We start from the raw sequence: 13,252 nt of genomic DNA, 5'->3' as shown, positions 1-13,252 counted from the left end.
GATTTTTGGACTTGACGGGGCCATTCATACTTGGTGGCCTCCCTGATCTGCCGGAAGACTTTCCTGTGATCAACACAGATTTTGTGGGCTGCATCCGAGACGTCTTCATTGACAAAGAACTACTAGACTTGGCAACAGCCACTAACCTGGAGCCCATGGGAGACACCCTGCCTGGCTGCCCCCACCGGGAGGACTTCTGCAACAGCGGACCCTGCCTGGGTGACAAAGGAGGGCACTGTGTGTCTGAGTGGGATGGTTATATGTGTCTCTGCCCAGATGGGTATGGAGGACGCAATTGCCAAGAAGGTAATTCTGTTAAAGCATCGTGACTTTTATGTTGCAACTTCAGCTGCAGGTACAAATATTAAACCCACCCTTTGAGTTTTCAATATGGCTTATGCCCTTAATAAGGTTAGAGCGGAACCAAGAGAGAGGTGCAATTTCCTAGCAACGGAGGCCCCTTTGTTGGGAACTGCACTTTGCTGGTTCACCAACAACTTTGAGATGCTCATGTTACTGTTGCATGGCTACCAACCTAAGGAGCACTCCCCACCAGCATGGCTCTTTTCAGCCGATGAGGGGATGCTTCTGCTCTAGACAGATACCCTTAAGCCTGATACTTTACAGTAATTAGCTTTCCCTGTCAAGACATAAGTGAGTTTTTATCATCTTTGTGAGTGCTGCTTGAGCTCGCCTTTTGAGTCATGAAATTCTGTGAAATGTGTGAGAAAATATCTATAATCTGGAAGTATTCAGAACTGTCTTTCCTCAGAAAGTGTTATCAAAGACCTTATTTTGGCAACAGTAGGTTATACCTTGTAAGCAAACTTTCATTGCTTTGCTCTTTCCCATATTGAACATTCCTTTGATGAATGATTCTGTTTGTAGCACCAATATCTGTCATTTCTAAAATCTGTATATTTTGAAGGGTTTTAAAAATTGAGCTGACTGAGGGAGTATCATTCACTTTCTTAATTACAGATCTCTCAGATGTGATGACTTTCCAAGGCAATGGCCTCTTGACCTTTGAAGCTTTAACCTCTCCTGCCAGCATACCATGGCTGAACCGTGTGGTGTTCCGCACCAGAGACTTTAACGGAGTCCTGATGAACATTCAGCTCTCGTCTTCACTCAGCATACATATTGAGGTGAGATTATATTCAGTGGGAGGGAAGAGATATGGTGGACTAGTATAAGTAGTTCCTTTTCACTAAGCTTTCACTGTTCCTTTACATTCTTTGCTGTGTTGAAAACACCATCAGTTGAGTAATAAGGAAATTAATGTACAGACCTGTAAAAAACTATACTGGATGTTCTTATTCTCGCTATTTGGAGATTTACGTCTTTCAGGTATCCCATAGTAGCATTATATAATACAAAGTTAGATTTGGTTAATAAACCTGCCTATCAGGTAAGCATTGGGAAAGTGACATCAAAACATGAAGTAAGTTATATGCTTGTTGGGTGCTTTCTGATTGCTCCTTCCACCTTTCATGAATAAATTGTACTTTTCTTACAGTCTTTGTCATAAATGAAGGTGTATCATCCCATGTTTACACAGTGGTAAATCAAGGTTTCTTGAATCAGCAATTCACATTGATAGTAACTCATGTTAGATATTGGTTTATGCAAATGATGGTGTGTTATTTATTTTGTAGCTGGAGTCTGGCGAGATTCAGTATCGGACGCCTACAGTGACTGCTAAACTGGAGGGAGTTGAAGTGAATGACGGCCAGTGGCACGACTTCACTGCTGAGTGGAAGAACAACCAGATTGTACTGACACTAGACTTCAACCAACACACGGTGAGTTCTCCATACCACTGGTAATTTATGTGGCATCTGCTGCGACTGCTGTGATCATTCCAGCGAGCCAAATGCATGAATTTCCTGCAGAGGGGCCAATAAGATGCAGCATTGGAGGACAAAATAGCAGGATCTTGTTGTTACCTCTTGGGCAATAGTTAAATGATCACACCATTTTCTTGCCATGTGAATGTCCTTCAGTCTAGCATTGTTGATTCCATGCCCTTCCCTGCGTCCTTTATCAAGTACCCACTACCTTCCGATTGTCCCGGTCCTTTCCACGTTTTACTTGAGTAAACTTATGCTTCAACTCTCACTTGTATATCTGCATCTGTTACAAGTCCATCACAAGCCATCTGGTCATTAGTTAAGTCAAGAGTTATTGAAATCAAGTCTGGTAAAGATGTTCCTTTGCCTCTCTTCACTATGCCTCTTGTGATTGGTCGTCTTTGTACGTGTGACTGGACTTGTGGTGGATTCAACTACCACATTGTGTTAAATTGAAATTGCGGTATCTCAAAAGTTCTTATGCTTTCCTGAAGGAAGTGAATTCACTTTGCTAGGTTTTGGCCAGTTTCATGTATTCTCTTTGGACATGTTTTATTCATTCCTGCCAGAAATCTGTGGCTGCCCGGGACACCATTGATGGTCAGAGTGTCAGTACTGTCTACGTTGGTGGCTTGGTCAATGCAGAGGGCACAGTGAGGCGTGGCTTCACAGGCTGTATGCAAGGCCTGAAGGTTGGGGATAATATCCTAGCACTGGCCGCAGCCCAGCAGCAGAACATCCAGCTGGGCTGTGTTCAAGTAGACTCCTGTTCCTTTGAGTCAGTCAGTTGCCCAGCTGCCAGTACCTGTGTGGATCTCTGGGGGAAGTATGAGTGCATCTGCAACCAAGGTATGTTCACCATTGGCTTTTCATGGTGTTTCTCTCCCATTTTGAACCTTTGAATGTCATTACTGCTGGCTAGGCCTTCTTGCTACCTCTGTTTTTGTCTGCTGCACTGTGACCTTCCAGCCCACGTACTTCCTAGCTAACACCACCAACAGTTACAAAGTTACAGCAGATTCTGCTTTCTTAAAGGCCCATTGTTCCATTGTTACGTTAACTGCATCATAACAATATCAGATCTCTCATCAAAAACTGTACAAGTGAATGGACTTCTTATTTATAGAATAACTGCAGTTTTTTTGGTCATATAATCAAACATTTCAATGAAAATCTAAAGAGGCAAAAAGAAAAGCAATATGATGGATCCAGGTAAAAATCAAGAACTTGTGCAGGACCCGGAACCTGGAAATGTAATTTGACAAAATTCGAATCAGATTAACAAGTTAACAAATTATCCAGTAGAAAGATTTAATTAAAAAGAATTCAATAACATATTCATGTTTGGACATATAACCAAATATATACACTGCAAGAATGAAAACAAGCCTTGTAATGATTTGAGTGTTAAAATTGGTTGGACTGCTTTTTTCCAAACTGAGCACTTTAAACAAAAGAAATTAGAGACATTTTGATTTTTCTGTTTGCAGGGCATTATGGGCCAGAGTGTACCAGTGCCTGCAACCTCAACATCTGTCAGCACGGCTCAACCTGCTGGCCATCCAGCGCTTCTCCCTATGGTTACATCTGCGAGTGCTCAGGTCAGTATTACGGTGACCACTGCCAGAATGAGGTGGAGGAGTGTGACGATGACTGGTGGGGCTACAAGATCTGTGGGCCCTGTGAGTGTGATGAGGGAAGAGGCTTCAGTTCAGACTGCAATAAAACCACTGGTGAATGTTACTGTGAGGTGAGTCACCGTGTCTCTACTATTACCAACTTGTTTGAGAGAAGTTAAACAATCCTCAAAATTTAAACATGCACCAGTGAAGAGCATGTAAACTTGTCCTAAATGGACCCACCGAAAATTTATAACTTTTGAACCTACTGACATTAAAGTTGCAATTTCATGATTATCACATATATACTAAATTTGTTGATGACCGTCATCAGAAAACCGGTTTTAAGGATCCTCCACAAGTGTTTCAATTTAGTTTATATATTTCAAATCATAGCCTTGTGTTAGCCAGAATGTATTCACTTCAATGCTACTTTATTATTCACCTTAAAAGCAATCTGGTAAAAACTTCTTGTTTGATCTCTGCAGGAAAACCATTACCAACCAGTAAATAGCGACACCTGCTACCCATGTAACTGTTACCCAGATGGGTCTTATGGACCAGAATGTGACCATCACACTGGACAGTGTCACTGCAAGAGGGGTGTAATGGGCAGGGCATGTGACTCCTGTGCTGACCCCTATGCTGAGGTCACACTCCAGGGCTGTAAAGGTCAGTTACAGTTCAACCTAAGTGGTTTTCTTTATTTGAAATATCCACTTTGTGTGCATCTGTGGCTTTATCAGCTTCAAATGTTTACTGCAGAAACCAAATGACAATTCTTCCAACTTCGGTCTCACATTAGACAACTCAACGTTTATGCAGCAGCAAAAGGAAGGGTGTGAAGGGACTACACTCAAAACGTAGAATCAGGAAGCTGATGTTGAAAGGAAGCCAAGATTTGAGAAAAAACAAATATAATGGAAATGTTCCTGTGTTTATTGAGAAGTAGCTTTGCTATGCATTCGGGTTGGAATGTGTTTCCAATGTATCCTGCTTGGAAAAGGCCATTCTTTTGTAGCACAAGCGTGCACGAAGACTGAAACCTGATGTAATGTAGGACACAAGGTTCTTTTGTCTTAAGTCAGTTGCTGTATACTTCTGCCCTCTTTGTTGTTTGCTTAGTGCAGCTTTCCAGTAGGTGTGCTCACAGAATGCAGTCCCTAATGTGCATGTGTGTATTTGGAGGAGTTGACCTTGTGTCAGATGTCAGAAGGGTATCACTGCATTGGTCCTTCTTACTGTCTTCATCTCAAAGATATTGAAGCTTTATTCAGACTATGCGTATGGACTGAGAATTCCACTTGAGGATTCCTGGCAGTTCCAGAGTGGGCCTAGATGAGAAGCCTGAGCATTTGAAACCTTAGCAAACAGTAAGAACGCTGCCTATAACCCATCTTAAACTCTGTCTTTACAGTGGTGTATGACTCTTGTCCGAAGCGCTTTGCTGAGGGAATCTGGTGGCCCAAAACCAAGTTCAACCAAGTGGCATTGGTAGACTGCCCTCCAAACTCATTTGGCAAAGCCAGCCGAAAATGCTCACTGGATGACAACTGGCTGGAGCCTGACCTCTTCAGATGCATGTCAGAGGCTTTCCATGCACTCACTGACATGGCAAGTAGTTGTTTTTTTATATAAACTGAATGTTGCTAACAGCAACCGAGCATGGACGAGAAATTAATGAATTTGAAATTAATTGAACTGTCTGTTATGAGCACTGGTTATGTATTTCATGATCTTTGTTATAACTGGAAATTGCATACTTGTTTCATCAGGTTTTATTGGGAAGAAATACTTATGCAAGTTAATAGCTTAAGGATGCTTTTGTTTGACCCTGAAAGCACTGATATGTTGCTGTCAGTGTTAAGTTTAAAGAGTTGCTCAATGGGTTGCCCATATAGCAGACATTCTTCAAACCTCAAATTCACATTAACCACTTGCTGCTGGGTTTAATTTGAAGTTGCATGTCATAAAACCGGGAGATTTTCAAGATTTTCTGTTTTCAAAATTCTTCAAAAAATCATAACTTCATTTAGTGGACATTTACACCCACACAAATCTGTCTTTCCAAACGATGATGGATTTCCTCCTCTATTGACAACGGAAAAAATGTTAGCAATTCTCAGCAGCTCAGTTGTTTGTTCCAGGTACGGTCTTTTGTTATAAGGCCTAGCTCCTTTGTCCGGTTTCAGGCTCTCCCATTTCATGTATAAAGCCTATGTGCCCGAAACCGGACTCTCCGGCAGGAAGTGATTAACAGTTCCATACCCTGTTGGGTTTATTTCTTTCATTCTTTTTTTGTTTTACTCAATAGATTGCCGATCTTCAGAAAGTCAAGCGTCTGAACCCAGATTTGTCCTTCTCTGTGGTGGAGAAAGTTCACCAGGCTACCCTAGAGACAGAGAGGATGTATGGAGCGGACGTTAACTTCACCTACAATGTCTTGGTCTTGGTGCTGAACCATGAGAGCAAACAGGAAGGGCTGAATGTGACTGCTGCCATCAGGAGCTCCTTCACAAGGGTGAGTTGGTCTGGATTGAACTGAAGGCGTACTGTTGTGGCTGTGATGAGAAATATGTTTTGCTGTGGTCATTTATTGACTGATTTTGCAACTTTGGTAGTGCCGATATGATGTCACAGTTAAAACTGATTTAAAATGGCAGAAAATAAGCAGGCAGTTCTTTGGTCTGCCCTAAAAAGTATTCCCAAATTTGCTCTTCTATGCTGTAAACTAAAATAGGTACTTTATTCTAGAATGTAATGAGTGAGAGTAGCAGAGTAGAACACATGCTGAATGTTAGTGTAAATGATATTTATAAACTATCATCTACTGCCTTGTACATTCTCTCTGTTAGATGATGTAACCATTTCTTGCTCTGCATTTCTTATGTGCCACCTTAAATATTACTTGGTTATTAATTTGGTGTCACACACTTGTTTCTGGTTAGGAGTCACGAAAGTATGGTCTAGGGTTCATTCGTGAAACCGTGGCTTGCAGTGACTACTGCAATTAGACAAATGTAAGAGAACATACGAAAAGACCTGTCAGAATGAGCACATCTGGCTCAGTTTTCTACTTGCTTAATTAAAAGCCACCCACACTTGACTTGAATGACAAACAGGAATGCAGGTTTGTCATCTGTGGGGAAAAGTTTTGCAAATATCACAACTATTCATTTCAACAGTGAAACAAATTTGCATTTGCATTCATGCCTTGAGTCCTGGGTCAGTGAATGAGTCTTGAACCATTGGTACTGTACATTCTTGGCAGCAGTGGTTTTTATCAATGTCTCCATTTTCTTGGGCCTTTCTCCCCACTTGTAGAAAGTGGTTGAGATTGCCAGCCGCCTGCTAGACCCTGTGAACAAAGCCCACTGGGCCATCATACAGAGGAGTTCAAAAGGTGTACCAGAGGTCATATCAGCCCTGGAGGCCTTTGGTGCTAACATAGCCAAGACAGCCATAACGGCCATCACATCTGATTACACACACACTCCAGAGTTCTTCATTGTTGCTCCCAACATTGGTAAGGCACGATTCCTTGGTAGCATGGAACTCCATGTACAGACAACTCTCATGCCTAGAATTAGTTTCAAGATGGAATAGTGCTTGTCAGTTGATGTCAGCAATTGTTACAGAATGGTGAATGAAATGTACTGTGCATAGCAACCAACAAGCTTTGGGTGTGTAATACAATGTGACTAGAGCACTTTGATTGGCAAATTTAGGTGTAATTGTTAGTGACATTTTTCACTCCGATGAAAGGCAAATCTAATCTGTTTTGATGTATACTTTTTCTTATGAAGTCAGAAATTAAGAAATGTTTTTCACATCGTTAATAACTCCAGATTAAATCAGTTCAATTCTGTGTTGTTCAGTTCCTTGCAAGTTGTATATTGCTGCTCACTTTTAGCATATTATACATCACTTTTTTTTTCTAAAGAGCTACCATCTCCGTTTTTAACATTTGAATCTTATCAGTGATGCACCATGACGTTATTGTTCGGGAGAACCTAAACTCGACAGTCATCCCCAATTACGAGATTGACCAGTGGGAGGATGGAGTTGAGCGGGATACTACACAAATACACATTCCTGAGGGCGTAATCCAACCCAAACCGGAAGTGGACGACCCCTCCATGATTTCCATCGAAAGCAACGTCGCTTTAACGTCCTATATCAAGTACAACACAGTGGGAGAGCTCTTACCTAACCAATCAGATTCCAGCGTCAAGTAAGTCACCAATGGAACTATGCCCTGCCTTGGCCAGAATTGACCAACTGGGTTCAAAGCGTGATCACAAAACATTAAAATGTTCTATGAATTGATCAGGTCATAGTGCAACTGTTGGTTGTAAATACTGCAAATGAACTTCTGATGGATCAGAGTCGAAGCATAGTACAGTGTAAAGGCAGATCCAAAACTAATTTGTTTTTGGGGGGTAGGGCCTAATTTATTTCAGTTCACCCCAAAATATTTTGAATTTCTCTCTGTAACCTTTATGGCCTTTGTGATTGTTGAGGCATAATTTGGGGTCTTCCTGCAAGCTCTGCAAAGGAAAGGAAATGCAGTTGTCCTTAAAATTCTCTTTGCCTTATTGTATTTCACAAACAAATTTGTGCCCCTCTCTTTTGTCTGCCTGTTACACTGATCTGACTTTCTAAAATGGCTGGGTAACTGTATATTTGAACAAGAATGATTTTCTGCAAATGTCAGAAAGCTTAAGCAATGGTTTGTACACCCTCCATAGAATTGTGTCCAAATGTTCATATATACATCTTCATTATTGAAAGTATGCACTCATCATTGCCTTGGTAGTTAAACTTGATTCCAACTCTACCAATATATGTTTTGTTCTGTAGGACGTCAAAAAATGATTTAAATCTGACGCAGAATGTGAAGTGAAGTCTCAGTAACTGTACTTTCCAATTCAATTTTGTTTTACTATATAGTCATAATCTCAAACAATTTCTTAACTCTGATTAGGTCATCAGAGGGTGCCGTTGGTCAAGTCATCAACACCCCCGTCATCTCATTGTCACTGTATGACCACCTAGCCACTGAGGGCAGCACTAAAGATCTGCTGTACCCAATCATCTTGGAGATCACCGCTCTGGGTCGAGCAAACATCCATAATCCGCAGTGCATCTTCTGGGACTTTTTCTTGTAAGTCACAGTTTTAAGTAGATGCCATGTGAGCGGCTCACCCTGATTGAAGAACTTGTGGGCTGATGTGGAATGTTTTGCCTGTGCAACCAAACATTCAACCCAGATGCAGCTGTTTGCCAATGTGAATTGCACTGCATTAAGTACTGGCACCCAGTAGACTATTGCCTTGTGAGGGTAACAAAGGAGTTTGTTTCATGTTTTTGTTCGCATTTTCAGATTAAATCATAGATGTGGTGATCTTAGTGGTTATAATCCACAATCGAATCATTTTGCTTATGAGGATCAATACGTCTGGCCCTCCATATTTTGTGATTTGTATTTTAGGTCACTGTAGTCAGTAAGCAGTTTCCAGTTTTGAATTACATGTGTTCTGATTATAATGAAATCAACATTCTGGTTGCAGATGGGACATTTTCTCTGCTTTCTTTAGCAAACTGCTTTACACTGTGAATATGCAAATTACTTTGTATTCCACAAACAATGGGCCTGTTTGTATCACATGGATCTGGATCTCAATCAGTAACCCCAAAGCTGGTTTGCGTTATCCGTTAGGTGAGTTTCTGGTGTCAGTGAACAAAAATCAGATCACTGATTGGGATTCAAATTGGAGTGAAACAAACAGGCCCCGTGCCTTGTGCAGAAGCCTAGGAATTGCTAATCTGAATCTTGTATCACAAGTTTTCTAATCTTTGAGTGCAACATATTTGGGGGATTTCGTAACTTAGCCCATCTTACTACACCAGGTCAAGTGTATGTTACGTAAGTCCATCGGCTACAAAATTTCTGGATTTATGTTGAATGCCTTCAAGCCGTTCAACAAGCTGCATGTGTTTGCTGTCTTCCTCTGTGGCAGGTTTGAAGGGGTGGGTGGCTGGTCCACCAAGGGTTGCGCTGTGGACTCCTACAACACCACTCACATCAACTGTTCCTGTAACCATCTCACCAACTTTGCTGTCATGGTGGACAATGCCCCTCCAGTTGTAAGCTCAATGGCATAAATTTTGTTAATGCATTCAGAAGTTATTTATTTTTAAATGTTTGGTTTTTTCACGCTTTCCCTTCTCTTCAAGAAGTTATTTCTTTTAGACACATTTAGCATAATTGATTAACTAGTCAAAGAATATTGGTTTATATATAAACAGAGAGAAATGTATTATTTGTAATATAGTTCATGAATGTGTTTGAAGTTGATTAATTACACTTAAGTCATGTGTATTAAGCATATGCATAATAACTATTGTACATCACTGATTTATCTTGACCAATTGCAGAAGGAGTTTGTCCAGCAGCCACTAGCCCTACAGATTGTCTCCTACATCGGTCTGGGCATGTCCATCTTTGCCCTGGTGTTCACCTTTTTCACCCTGCTGTGCATTCCCAGCCTGCATTGCAACCTGAACAGCATCCACGTCAACCTGGTCTTCACCCTGATCGCAGCCGAGGTCACCTTCCTTGTGGGCATCAACACTGAGAACAAGGTAAGGCCCATCTCTAGCAGGGCAAGTTGAAGCAATTTATTTGTGGTAACATTTGGGACATCACAGCAATAAATCTTTCTCAGACCGGCACTGATATCAAGTGCAGTATTGATTCTGTATGTTGCCAAGTGTGTAATTGATTCCACTTCATTTGTGTGTTAAAAGACACTAGAGAGAATTCCAAACATAGAGTAGAAGCAGTGTGTTTTGTTAGTGGGAGGGGGATGTTAGTGCTGTGATGTCCCATGCTTTACAGGTGCACTGAAGCTTGACCTTGCCCTGTACTCAGTACCATGATGCAAGCCTGCCAGCTTGGTCTTGTAACAGTTGGTACACCCATCTTGGAGATGGTGTTCATTGTAAATCCATGTTCTTTTCAAGGTATAAGCACTTATGTATGTGGTACGTTGCATGTTGGAGTTTGTTTCAGTGTAGCAGAGTGCCATAGCAGGAGTGGCTACAACCTGTGTCCCACTTTTTGACACAAAATGGCTTTTTTACTTGCACATATGAAATCAACACTTTGCTACTGATTCAGTGCATCCTTCACCCTTGTTTGTCCAGATTTTGGGACCTCATTGTTGCCACTATGCATGTAGGGATTGTGGATGAGATTGTTGGTATATTTATTTCACCATCTAATTGAGGGCCAAAGGAAGTTTTTTAACAACCCACATGAAACGGTTTGGTTACAGACTTAAAAGAAAACTTGGAGACCTGTGTGACATGCCCCTAACCCTCTCCTTTACCATTTACCCTAACTTCCCCCCCCCTCCCCTCCTCTGGAGGAGTTGAAAAGCAACCCAAACTGGCAACTGTATTAATAGCTCAGTCTACTCACCCTTGATGTCATCTCCATCCTCCACAGATTGCCTGCACCATTGTAGCCATCCTCCTCCACTACGCCCTGCTCAGTGCCTTTGGCTGGATGTTCATTGAAGGCATCCACCTGTACCGAATGATGACAGAAGTCCGCAACATCAACCAGGGGCCCATGACCTACTACTATGTCATCGCCTACGGCTTGCCTGGACTCATTGTAGGGCTGGCGGTACCGCTGAGCGAGGCAGACTACGGTCAGCAAGTCAACATGAATGGCCAACACTTGTAAGTGCTACTCTGAAATCTGGTACCTGATGTTTTCCTTCCATATTATATTCTAGATTTCAGTGAGTTCATCTCTTGAGCATAAAGATACCTTGCCATATCAAACCAGTCACTTTTTGCATATTCTTCCTTATTCATCTTATCTGCTTAGCTGCTGGTTATCCATTGAAGACATCCTGATCTGGAGTTTTGCTGGGCCTGTGCTGGCTGTTGTGGTTGTAAGTAACGGTGGAAAACATATTTCAGCAAGCAGTGAATCTTTTAATTATTTGATGGCTTAGAGGGATTTACTTTTGACCACACAACTTTAAGCTCTCATTCAGTCATGGACAGTGGTTGTTATTTCACTTTATGATCTTATTCAGGCTCCTGGTGTGATTTTCCCTCCTTTGTGACTGTCTTTTTTTCATATTTCTCTTTCAGATGAACCTGGTGGTGTTCTTCCTGGCTATCAGGGTGACTCTCACTGGCAGAACGAAAAACCCAGAATACCAAAACACCAAGTAAGTCATCTCTAAAGAGATGTACAGAAAATATAAACACTGCGTTTTTCAGTGCTGAGATAATTGCAAAATCTTTATTTTCGATATTTGAAATAAAAAGTACAAAGTTGTTACCCTCTGCTGTATTCAGTACCATGTTTAAGCACATCTATTTATGAAAAAGAGATAAAGTACTTTCCTTGATGCCCCGGGTGTCTAATGCCTCGCAGAAGTGTAAACCAAGTTTTAACGAGTCCTGCTAACAAAGTGAGCAGATTGTGTGGTCAGTTGATACACATCTTCTTGTGCTTGGCTCTGGATATGTGGCTGGAATAATTTTTAAGTGCCTATTGTTTGATTTTCCCAACCCAATGATGTCTGCTTTCCTCTTTAGGCCCTTGTGGTAAGTAAGGCTGGAGATTTGATTCGTTTCAGTGATTTCAGTGTTATCAAGTTTACTTTTGTTGTCACCTGCATTCCCAACCATTTGTGCTCAAAACCAAACAAGAAATCTAAAAAGCAGGCAATGCATTTTGGAAGAAACAGATTATGTTACCACAGTGTTTTGAGTTTATTCAGAAGTGTGCCTGTTAGAAATGACAGTTTGACGTGGAAGTTTCCAAAAGATATTTTGAATAATTTCCGTAGATATTGGAGATGCATGCACAAGTACTACAGTTAACCTTGAAAAACCGTAAACTGTACACCATTTTTTGTTTTGATACATGCATACATATGTTTGGAGCACTCAGTTTTGTAGTTGGTACCTTTGTACATCTGCATGATTTGATTTATGGATGCCCCAAACGCACTTGCTGTAAAGAACATTGCTGTGCAAAGAGATGTTGTGAGGAACCTCGTTCCCAGCGCCAGTTCCCATGTAAAAAGTGACTTGAGAAAGTGTGGTCAATTTTTTTGCCAGTGTTTTAACATCACTTATTTTTGCTTCAACAAAATCTTTGATTTGATTCCCAAAAGAAAAATGTCATGTTTTATTGCAAAACTTAAAAGTGTGTAGTGAGCAGCAGGTGAACTCAAAACAATAAAATGGATGAAGAACACTGTGATCACTGGTCATCAGAAGTGAACATGATGAGATGCCTTACGGAAGATCACATACTGAATAGTCCTGCTGTAAGGTTTGGACCAACATTTTGATAGACTTCAACACTACATATCAGACCTCCCAGCCAAAAGGCCATTACACCAGCCGCAGGGCTGGTGCACACTCTACCCATAAGCCCACATTATAAGCCATCAACAGCCCCGCAGCACTTCATGGTCATTAGGTCATGGTACTTTTTATCTTTTCTCAACTTGCCCCATACCCTGATGTCCCCTATTATCTTTTCTGTCATTGATAGGTCTGGGCTACGCTCAGCAGGCATCCTCCTGCCTCTTCTGGGCATCACCTGGGTCTTTGGTCTGCTGGCTGTCAACCAGAATGTGGTACTCTATCAGTACCTCTTTGCTGCCTTCAACTGCCTCCTTGGATTCTTCATCTTCCTCTTCCATTGCGTCCTCAACTCCAAGGTATGTCTTG

General features: G+C 41.4%; 1 protein-coding gene across 4 annotated transcripts in view; it reads left to right on the top strand.

The window, feature by feature from the left end:
- LOC110984883 (cadherin EGF LAG seven-pass G-type receptor 2-like) overlaps window positions 1-13,252 on the top strand; it is a 111,482-nt gene that overhangs the window by 82,007 nt on the left and 16,223 nt on the right. For all 4 annotated transcript variants that reach the window (XM_087135854.1, XM_087135853.1, XM_087135850.1 and 1 more), the window contains exons 7-23: window positions 2-306; window positions 982-1,148; window positions 1,659-1,805; window positions 2,423-2,702; window positions 3,344-3,603; window positions 3,961-4,144; window positions 4,890-5,086; window positions 5,787-5,993; window positions 6,797-6,998; window positions 7,454-7,706; window positions 8,460-8,639; window positions 9,496-9,622; window positions 9,914-10,120; window positions 10,989-11,227; window positions 11,379-11,445; window positions 11,651-11,730; window positions 13,074-13,242. In XM_087135854.1, the coding sequence (XP_086991980.1) occupies window positions 2-306; window positions 982-1,148; window positions 1,659-1,805; window positions 2,423-2,702; window positions 3,344-3,603; window positions 3,961-4,144; window positions 4,890-5,086; window positions 5,787-5,993; window positions 6,797-6,998; window positions 7,454-7,706; window positions 8,460-8,639; window positions 9,496-9,622; window positions 9,914-10,120; window positions 10,989-11,227; window positions 11,379-11,445; window positions 11,651-11,730; window positions 13,074-13,242 (3,271 nt within the window). The remainder of the gene's footprint in view (window position 1; window positions 307-981; window positions 1,149-1,658; window positions 1,806-2,422; window positions 2,703-3,343; window positions 3,604-3,960; window positions 4,145-4,889; window positions 5,087-5,786; window positions 5,994-6,796; window positions 6,999-7,453; window positions 7,707-8,459; window positions 8,640-9,495; window positions 9,623-9,913; window positions 10,121-10,988; window positions 11,228-11,378; window positions 11,446-11,650; window positions 11,731-13,073; window positions 13,243-13,252) is intronic.

The sequence above is a fragment of the Acanthaster planci genome, linkage group LG04, assembly GCF_054643075.1.
Source record: "Acanthaster planci isolate LZ-2023a linkage group LG04, COTS_SCS, whole genome shotgun sequence".
Lineage (NCBI taxonomy): Eukaryota > Metazoa > Echinodermata > Asteroidea > Valvatida > Acanthasteridae > Acanthaster > Acanthaster planci.
This window is presented reverse-complemented; position numbering and strand designations above follow the sequence as displayed.